Genomic DNA, 10,675 nt, shown 5'->3' with positions numbered 1-10,675 from the left:
AGTAAGGTTTTAAAAATTTAAATTTCATCCAGGGAGTCAAAAAGTAGCAGAAAATTGACGTTTATCACTTTAAAAAAAACCCATACATCCAAGAGCTCCTCTTATGATTTAATGGATAGACACATCATATCTTGGGATATGATAGGGATTGTTCTATAGATGTGCAGTAAGGTTTAAAAAATTTAAATTTCATCCAGGGAATCAAAAAGTAGCAGAAAATTGACGTTTATCACTTCAAAAAAACATAGATCCTAGAACTCCTTTTATGATTTAATGGATAGACACATCATATCTTGGGATATGATAGGAACTGTTCCATAGATCAATGTAGATGTGCATTTTGAAAAATAAATTTAACCCTCAGGCCCATCACCTACATACCTTTTGATGCCCTTTAAGGATCAAGAATATATATGGTTAAGGGCTGGGGATCTCAACCGTTTTTGAGATATTCGTGCACTTCCTGTTCGAGGGTGGGTCATGACCAACCCCCGGGGCCCATGACCTACATACCGTTTGATGCTCCTTGACACAAGGAACAAGAATATATATGGTTTAAGGGTGGGGATCTCAACTGTTTTGAAGATATTAAGGGACTTGCTGTTCGAGGGGGGTCAGGACCACCCACAGGGCCCATGATGTACATAAAATTTGATGCTCCTTGACATCAGAGACATGAATATATATGGTTTAGGGGTCATTATTATAACAGTTTCTGAGATATATGGTAATTTCAAATTCCTGGGGGGGGGGGGGGGTGTGTGGATGACCCAAGGGGTCAGATCTTATAAACCCTATATATTGCCTGTAACAGTCAATATATGATTATGAAAACCCTATATTATTATCTTTGTCCGTTTTCAAGCTACCATTTACAGTAAAGTCTACAATTCTTCCTACAAGGTTCAATGTTAGACCCCACACCCTTTGACACCCCCCCCCCCCCCCCCCCCCGAAAAGTGGTTGTCTAACCCAAAATGAAAAAAATCAAACCAGAGTGCACAACTAGATATACAGGCCTATCATATCCTAGAGTTTTGTACTATTCTGTTCAGCCATCTCTGAGAAACAAGTTCAGAGCGGGAAAGAAGAAAAAGAAGAAGATGAAGAATAATAATACATGTATTAAGAACTGTACAAAAACAATAAGTCTCCAAATTTCATTCGGGAGACTTAATAATAAAGATTAAATAGAGATATAATAAATAATAATAATTTAAAGATAATTGACAATTTCTGATTCTAAGGGGGTCAGGATGACCCCTTAGGGTCATGACTTACATGCCATAATGATCTGATGCGCCATGACCTAAGGAGGAATAATATCTTTGGATTAAGGTGGGGATCTCAATGGTTTTTATGATATTTGATAATTTCAGGAAGAGCACTTGGGATCATGACCTACATACCATCTGAAATGCCTTAAACAAAGAAACAATAATATAATATGTACATGATATATGATTCAATTTAAGAAACCAGATATAGATCAATCATCTATGTTTTGCAATACTTCCTATCCATATATATATACATGTATTAGTTTGTGTTTTGTTCTATACTATTCATGTTCATGACTTTAGTATGGCTTAGTCTTATTTTAAATTGCATTAAAAAATTGTCAAATATATTACTTGGAACCCCCACCCCCAAACAAACTCAAATATAAACTGTTATATATAAATTAATTAATGGTTCAAATTATAAATGTTTATACTCCACATTCAACCCCCCACCCCCCCCCCCCCACCCCCATCTATCCTGGTTCTAAAGATTCAGTCTTCTTAATACATTTTTACATGTGTACAGTGGCAAATTTTAAACCATTGGTTGATTGCTTTTTCTCTCCTGATGCACATTAACATTTTGGAAATTGCTTAATTCATTTTTCCGTGGGGTCAGAACATTCCCATAAGGTCATGACCTACATTGTATTTGATGCATTAAAATACATTAAGAAAGAAATACTCCTTCCTTCCTATTATAACTCGTATAAAAATGATAAGTGTCTACACTTACTTACATGTTATACACAAATTTAATAAGAAGTTGTTTATACAGGGTCAATATGGGGTCAACTCAATAGTGCAAGTCTGACAAATGAAAAAAAATAACTTTTGCAACTAAAATGACAGAAACTTTACAAATGCGATAGGATAGGTAACGATGATAAGCTTATTTAAATATTAAAAAATGTTGATACAGTATGCTGTCGAAGGGAGATCACCTTTAGAAAGTGAAAGTAGAACTTATGTATGCTGGCATCTTATTTTGTTTTCCCTTGGACTGAAATGTCACATTTTCATTGGTTTAAACATAGCACGTGATTGCCTCATATATCTCAATATTTGTTCTGTGAGAAATAATATTAGGCAATATGGCCGTCATTGGTCGACGCTTCGCTTACTCATTTCGACATTTCATAGTATTTTATACATAAACTGCATGCTGTAAGTTCTTAAAGTATTTGGAGTTGTTGCCCTTTGAAATTCTTTAAAATTAGAGTAGTTGCCCTTAGAATATTGACGTCACATTGTTTTGTCTGGGGCAGAACAAAATGGCAGCGTCGAAATTTGCTCAAATCTCTGCAGAGGAAAGGGAGAAAACATTTGAAATTGAATAGCAACAAAACATAGTAAGTAAACATGGGTAAAGCAAAGATTTTGAAAGAGTATTTGAAAGGTGAGATGAAAATTTTGAAGAGTTTAAATGAGTTAAATTGGAAGAGATGTAAGGCATCTTGTACATGGCTTTGCGTAGATCATCGCTATTTGTGAATAAATATGTCGCTTGATAGTCCTCGAGAAAACAAAACACTTATTAGGTTAGTTACTGACTCACTACGGTAATATATTGGGTTGATCAATCTCATAGAAGGCTCGGCTTTGCCTCGCAATCTATGAGATTGATCAACCCAATATATTTCCGTAGTGAGTTAGTAACTAACCTAATAAGTAATAATACTACATGTATTATGCTTACCTATATTTTGGTCAACATCATAATGATAATCCAATTAAAACACAATAATAAATTCCTTTAGCTGATCTTAACTAATCCTTTTATGCATATGGAAAACACAGACATGTATGTAATGACATGTATGTATACAATCGAAGAGCTGGGTAAAACTAGTACCCGGTAATGAGACCTGCAGACCTGTGTTGTGTATGTAACTTCAGACAAGATCAGTTATTTGTAACATGCATGTATTTTTATGACCTATTCTTCAAATCCACTTGCACTATTTTATTAGGTAAATAACAGCTTTAAGGTTGTGCAGGACACCTGCATATTGTGATGTATACTTCCTATTGAGATAAAGGAATTAAATATCAATTTAATATTTACCCCCCAAATAATGTTACCTAACATTGAAGCGCAATGGCTTAGAGTGTTTACATGTCTGTAAGAGCATTGGGGTCCAAGGTGTATTTTTGGTAATTTTACAATTGATATAAATGAATTTTCAGGGGGGGGGGGGGGTCTGGACCCCTCACTCCCACCCCTTCTCTAAATCTGTGCACAGGATGATGTACATGTAGGTACACAGAAGCAAATCTGAAACCGGCAACCGCCACGGGGAGGGGGCATAATTTAATTTTTAATTTTGTTTGTAATAATTATATGGACCATTATGCTTTCTATGACATGAAATGTTAAGATTATTGATTAACTGAAAATTCACTGCAAACAGTTCAACCCCAAATTGCATATAAAGTGCTGCTCATGTGTATTATCATATGGGAAGGGATCTCATCCTTCAGTTATGAAAATTATAATTTAAATGTATTACCGGAGCTTGCATGTGGCCTTCTTTTTAATTAAAATGGTACAAAACAGTGTTATTTATGGGCAAACACTTGGTGCGGGTATTACTGTCTAATGACAGCATCTAGTTCTTTTTTTTAAATTGCTATACGTCGCATATTTCACCAACGTCCCACAGGAACTCGGGGCATAGACACCATTCTCCCTCTTCAATAAAGATTTTCAGTAAAAAAAAAATGCAATTTCCAGTTGAAAATAGGTCGTAGATACGAATGAGCTACATTATCAATGAAATATTATGTACAAGTATATTAGAATAGTTAAAGTAGAAAAATGTGTGTCTCAGCTCAGGGTTTTTCCTATTCAGAACAGCTGAATAGGTAGGTTTTTGCCATGCCCCGAATGTTTGTGAACCTTCCTAAATATTGGAATGGGGTTTTATTTATGGATAAGATTATTAAATTTCTTTATAAATTAACGCTTTATTTTGGCGTATAGATATGTCCGTTGATAAAAGTCAGCTAAGAACAATCCCCTTCAGCCTGGTCCTGAGTATGAGGAGTCTAGATGCCAAGGACACGGATGTCAATATATCACACTGTACGCCTGGTACTCCAATGAGGGACAACTAATGATCTACAAAAACAAACAGAGTTATTGAACTTGACATTACCCAAATAACTGTAAATAATCTAAAAAAAAAAAAAATAAATTAATGACTTTGATAAACTATTCAACAGAAACTTAGAATTCGGTTATTACAAAATTAGATAATTTATCTTGATTCATTCAATCAATCACGTGATAAAAAAGGTTAACAGACCAGGAAGAGTATAAATAAACGCCTACTCGGAGTCGCCATGATAGAAGTTTAAGGTTTGTACAGTTTAAGATCGTAAATGTTGCTTCTGTCTGTATTTTCCAACGTTACTAGTATTCAACAACACATTTTATGTTCCATAATTATAAAATTCATTAAATGTTAAGAGTTGTAGATCTAAATATGGATCATCAGATTTTTTTTTAGATCCGTGTTAAATGTTATGTGCATGGACATGATTTTATTGTATATTCAAAACTACAAATAAAAAAACGAACCAAATATTAACAGCTGATTAAGATAGCAATTTCATGTGTCAACACAAATAAATGTCTGATTTAAAATTTGTACACGCAGTAACATATGCAAATTAAGATATAATCATTAAAAATTTTTCAGAATCCAATTATATATGAACACAAAATGTATATCATGTCTTCTATCATGATTCTATGTCTTCTAAATCTTTAAACATGGTAACATGTGTCAAATAAACACAATCTTTGTATTTTCCCCCCAGAATTCATGGAAGGTCATTGCCTGACCATGGACGAGCGTTGGGCCCAGGATGTGTTACGGTGTCGTCTCTGTAAGACCCCGGGCCCTCCTATGTACTGTGACATTTGTCACATACATCTATGTAAAGCCTGTGTGGGGGAACATCTAGCAGATCAATCCAAAGAACACAAAGTGTTGCCATTTGAAAAGCGGGGAACTACTCCAAATTACCCTAAGTGTCCTAAACATTCCACAAAACAATGTGAACTTTATTGTGAACAATGTGACATTCCTATTTGCGCACTCTGTATTTCTGAGGAATTACACTTAGAACATAAACCAGTCGACATTGTTAAACATAGCAAAAGCAAAAAAGACTTTTTGCACAGAGAAATGCAAGAATTAGAGAAATCCATTTATCCCAAATATCAACAGATTGTCTCTAATATCCCAGTTCTTAAAGCTGTTCTGAATGAAAATAGCCAGAAATTGACAGCAGCAATAGACAAACATGGAGAGGCCTTGCACAGAGATATAGACACCATGCTCCAGAAACTGAAATCTGATCTGAATGAAATAGACTCCAAACACCTGGCCGTCCTCAACAAACAGGAAAATGAAATTACACGCACCATTTCTAAAATCACACAGAGCATTGCTGATATGAAGAAGTTACTGGACTCCAATGATGTCAGCCGTGTCTCTGCCTACAAATCAGTGATTGCTGAATTCAGAAGATTGCCTCCTAAACTCACAGTTTCCTTACCAAGTTTCTCCCCTCAGAAGATCAACAAAGAACAGCTTGATCAACTGTTTGCTTCTCTATCAGCATCATATATTAAAACAGAAGAACAAGTCTACTCCATGGATTCCTCCGATGCTGCGTTCTCTCCCCCGGACAGACCGCTCATTGATGTACCACGGATCATCACAGAGATAAACACCGAGTATGGAGAGTCTAATGGATTATTCAGTGTTTCCTGTCTGAGGGATGAAGAACTCTGGACGCGTGGTCAGGACAACAAGATGAGTCTTTACAACCTGCAGGGAGAACTAGTGAAGTCAGTCAATACCAAGTCAGGGTACCAACCAAGCGACATTGCAGTGACGAGGAGTGGGGATCTAGTTTATACTGATTACAATGATAGAACTATGAACATTGTGAAAAATAAAAAGATAAAGACAGTGATCAGACTAAGGGGGTGGAGACCTCTCGGTGTCTGTAGTACCTCCTCTGGTGACCTCCTGGTTGTCATGGACACTGATGATAAACAATCAAAAGTTGTGTGTTACTCTGGCTCCACAGAGAAACAAAGTATTCAGTACGACGACAAAAGACAACCTCTCTATTCATCTGGTGACATTAAATACATCAGTGAGAACAGGAACCAAGATATCTGTGTGTCAGACCATGGAGCCCGTGCAGTAGTGGTGGTCAATCAGGCCGGAAAATCCAGGTTTACCTACACTGGTGCTCCCTCTACTACCAAGGGATCATTTAGTCCAGTCGGCATCACAACAGACAGCCAGGGTCGGATCCTGACAGCAGACTGTGACAACCGTATCCACATCCTGGATCAGGACGGACAGTTCCTCCGCTACATTGACAACTGTCATTTACGGTATCTATGGGGTTTATGTGTGGACACCAGAGACAACCTCTTTGTGGCTGAGTGGTTCACAGGTAAAGTGAAGAAAATCCAATATTACATGTAAACAGTGTGTACATCTACCTATATAAACATGTAAACCGTGTGTATTCCTACATTTACAATATGAATTTATGGGTTTGTTACATTGTATAAGCTGTTTATATATGCGTCTTCCATATGTAATATTTAAACTTTACTACTCCAGTAAACTGAATATATAAAGCACTAAAAGTGGCTAACGACACATGAACAATTGAAATTTTCAAATTTTCGGGACAACCAGTCAGAGTTGGACATCAAATTTTACATCAAATTTTACAACCTTGTAATGGTGCCAAATGGTTTTAAATAAATGTATTAACTTCTCAGCTATTAAAATAAACTCCCAGTTGAGTTTTTAAAGAAGGCCAAGGATTAACCAAAATTATATCCACCAAATTTAATGGTTTACCTTTATTCTTGGCCGAAATCCACCATATTTGTGTCCCGCCAAAAAACCGGCTTTACATTATGTTTAAATACTATATGTATATATAGGAACATTTCTGTGGTTTTGTGCACAAATAACATGTATTGCTTATATGTACATATGTCGTGTGAATATGTAATCATACGGTTATAGATTGTGTTTGCATGAAACCATACTGGTATATATTGTGTATGAAAAAATACTGTATATTAAGTTGTTTGTTTCTTGTTATTTAAAAGAGGGAAACAATTATAAAATAAATTTTTTGGATATAAAATGTTTTCATGTTTAACCATATTTACCCTAGAGAACATTTTAACATTAAAATATATTATTTTTACGTTTCAGAAAGAGAGATAACTCGAATCCATAAACCTTACTGTCTTTCATACATACCAGGTTATATGTTCAATGTGACAAGCAGTCAGTTTCTTATTTTGTCATTCGAAAGATTGAAATAAAAAGAAAAATGTCAATATACTGTCAATGTATTTTATATTCACAAACTGTCCTTATTTAAATGTTAAGAAACTCATTGCATTCACACGTAACATGTAAATAAGTAATATTTCTAGACAAAGGGTACACGTTCTCTCATTAATAATTCTATTTCATGTTGAATGATTAATAAAAAAGAGATAATGATTAATAAAAAAGAGATTGAGCGTTAAATTGAATATCATTTTGCTGTCAAATAAAACAAGATAATTAATGGTAAACCATGTTACAGAATTTCACATACATGTAATATACATAATTATCTTACCTTGTAGAATTTTTGAATAACATCAGTTTCACGGAATGTTTTTATTTTATTTGTGTCCTGATGTGTCTGAAAATAGTGAAAAATATGAAAAAGGGCGTTTAATTACAGATGAGAACCATGGGTTTTAATGTTAGATATGATCACAATCGACCGTAAAAAAGGGTTGTGATAATAAATTACAGTAATCTTCTCATATTCACAAAAAAATCATGAGTTTAATTTTCCGCGAAGTCAACAAATATACTCGACATTAGGCGGACTCTAGTAATATAAAGCCGAATAGATACTAACTAATATTAACTTAGAAATGAACATGAAAATAGAAACTACGAAAGAAAGAAATAATTCCGGACAGTGATATTTACAAAAATCTAATGTGTCAACAAGACGAAACCGTAGGTCTATCCTCAATGTTTTTGTTACATTTCACGGGAAATAATTTTTGAAACAAAAATAAATTGTTAATTTAAATTGATATTTAGGTCACCCCCCGCCTCCCCCCCCCCCCGGCCCAATTCATCTTCATCATCAGGTTGAAGAAAACAACGTTTTAATTACAAAGCAATACTCTAAACACAGTCACAAAAGTGAACCTGTCCACTCGAACGTAGATTTTAAAAGTTAATTCATTATACTGTGGTGCATCACTTGCATCAGTACCAATCACTTTAGGGTTAAACTGCTGGCTAGTGAAACACCGAGTCAGAACATTAGAATCAGAAAACAACTTGGCGTTATCCACAGCATTCTCAGAAAGGCAATATCATCAGCGTTTTCATCGTGCAGATAAACGTTTGTTGAAAAATAAAACTGAAGTTATTGTATATAAAACAAAAATATTCTTTTAGATATTCTCATGCATAAATTTAGAAGGGGGCAGCGGATTATTCAAATTTAATTAATTTACATTAACAAATTACCAAAATTAAATAAACCGCCACACCCCATAGTAAAAATGATAATACCTCGTACCTTCTTCAAAAAAAAATCAGGCATGATGCAAAAAGGAAAATCAGTTTAAAAAAGTTTTATCAGTTGCTTATACCGGGCTGGGAAAATGATTAGTTAGGAGTTAAAGTTACTTTAATTTGTTTTGGATGGGAGCTGAATGAAATAATACAATGTACATGCCATTACTGCTGCGCACACCACAAGGTCACAATGCAATTTAAGTATTCTCAACCTCACTCAGCAATGAGACTAACTAGGTTGTTAATATACAAATACAGGGAAGTTTTTCAGAAAGACGAAAAGTGTCCATTTCCCTCGTCAAGTGATTTACATTTGTTTGGAAACAAGCTCTACTCAGACAGATACTAAGATAGATAAAACAGATGTTTAATATAGTCAACATTTCTTCCTTAAAACCTAATTGGAACACAATTTTTTGGATTATATTCTGAAGCGTATTTGTTATGGGTTTTTTTTTAAACGCAAACGCATGTGCTCTGGTGTGAATATCTAACAAAACTCTCTCTCTTGATATACAAATGGTTTGAATGCCAAATAAAACAGCTTATTAAGATCTTACAATAAAAAACTACAACTGGTTGTGTATTGCTATCAAAAATGTAAGTACATGTACAACCATTAATTGTACAAAAGTACGTGTATATAAACAGTTCTGATTAAAGAAGAAGAGCGTACAATGCCAGTCGAATCCCTGCATCCAGGACATTTAAACGACTTTTGTGCCTCTCATATAAAGGAATCTTGAATGTGAACATGAGTACATGTATATACATTACCTGATCATTGACAAACATACATTTATATTTATTACTTTTCTTATTATTTTCATTTCTCTGATTGTTTTCTTAACATTACATTATGATATCAAACAATCTTTGACTGTGCTAGCGCTATTGTTTATTAAACGTTATTTACAATGGGCAAGATCATCATGTATTTCCGTCGTTATCTGAAGAGTTTTAAAGTGGGTTTTTTTAACCTAGATCTATGGTATAACAATTTCGAAAATAATGTTTACCTAACTGGAAGCAAATTCGCCAAATCTAAAAAGAAAAAGTTCACTAAGATTCGAACACCCTCTCTTCCGAGAGATATTGTCTACAGTCCTCCACCTATCACACTGAGCTACGCTGACACAGATCAATGTAGGCGTGAATAACTTTTATACTTTGACAACTGTAAATAACTTTTTAAGTTTTTGTGAAAAATCCACGAATTTTTGACCCATTATGGGTCTAGACTCTAATTTAATAAATCAATGATAAAAAAGAATGAAAACTTATCCTTTTAATGAAAGTACTTTTAAGATGGAGGCTAGATAAATTCGTACCAAAAAAAATTATTTAACAAAAAAAAAAAGAAGAAAGAAAGAAACTGTTTGCAATTCATCACAGTAAATGGTCAAGATTTAGGTACAAAACGTCGTGTGCCTTAATATGGAAATTTATACCTCTTGGGTTTATATAATGAAAACACGTTTTTGACATGTATCGTGACATTTATAGCATAAACAATGTATACAAGCCAATAATATATATTTTATCAACATTCGAATAAGTTCTTTTTCATCGCTCGAGGTGAGGGAAACGCCTTGTACGCCCCTGTCGTTTGGCTATAGGCGGTAAAACTTGAGAAAATCTACCATAGTTTCATTTGCGCTGTTTAAGTTCCTGTAGCCAAGGGCGACTCATTAGATTTTAAAAAGAAAATAAATTTTCTATACGTTT

At 34.4% G+C, this 10,675-nt stretch overlaps 1 protein-coding gene across 2 annotated transcripts in view; it reads left to right on the top strand.

Moving 5' to 3' along the window:
* Window positions 1–4,576: 4,576 nt before the first annotated feature.
* LOC117682402 (tripartite motif-containing protein 3-like) overlaps window positions 4,577–10,675 on the top strand; it is an 84,947-nt gene continuing 78,848 nt past the window's right edge. The window contains exons 1-3 of one of the 2 annotated variants that reach the window (XM_066065201.1): window positions 4,577–4,647; window positions 5,112–6,773; window positions 7,559–7,761. In XM_066065201.1, the coding sequence (XP_065921273.1) occupies window positions 5,117–6,773; window positions 7,559–7,671 (1,770 nt within the window). In that variant the 5' untranslated portion in view covers window positions 4,577–4,647; window positions 5,112–5,116 and the 3' untranslated portion in view covers window positions 7,672–7,761. Of the gene's footprint in view, window positions 4,648–5,111; window positions 6,774–7,558; window positions 7,762–10,675 lie in introns of those variants that run through there. The other variant, XM_066065203.1, reaches the window with a different exon arrangement.

Source organism: Magallana gigas, chromosome 7, assembly GCF_963853765.1.
Source record: "Magallana gigas chromosome 7, xbMagGiga1.1, whole genome shotgun sequence".
In the NCBI taxonomy this organism is placed as follows: domain Eukaryota; kingdom Metazoa; phylum Mollusca; class Bivalvia; order Ostreida; family Ostreidae; genus Magallana; species Magallana gigas.
The sequence above is the reverse complement of the archived record's forward strand: the minus strand, read 5'-3'. Positions and strand labels throughout refer to the sequence as shown.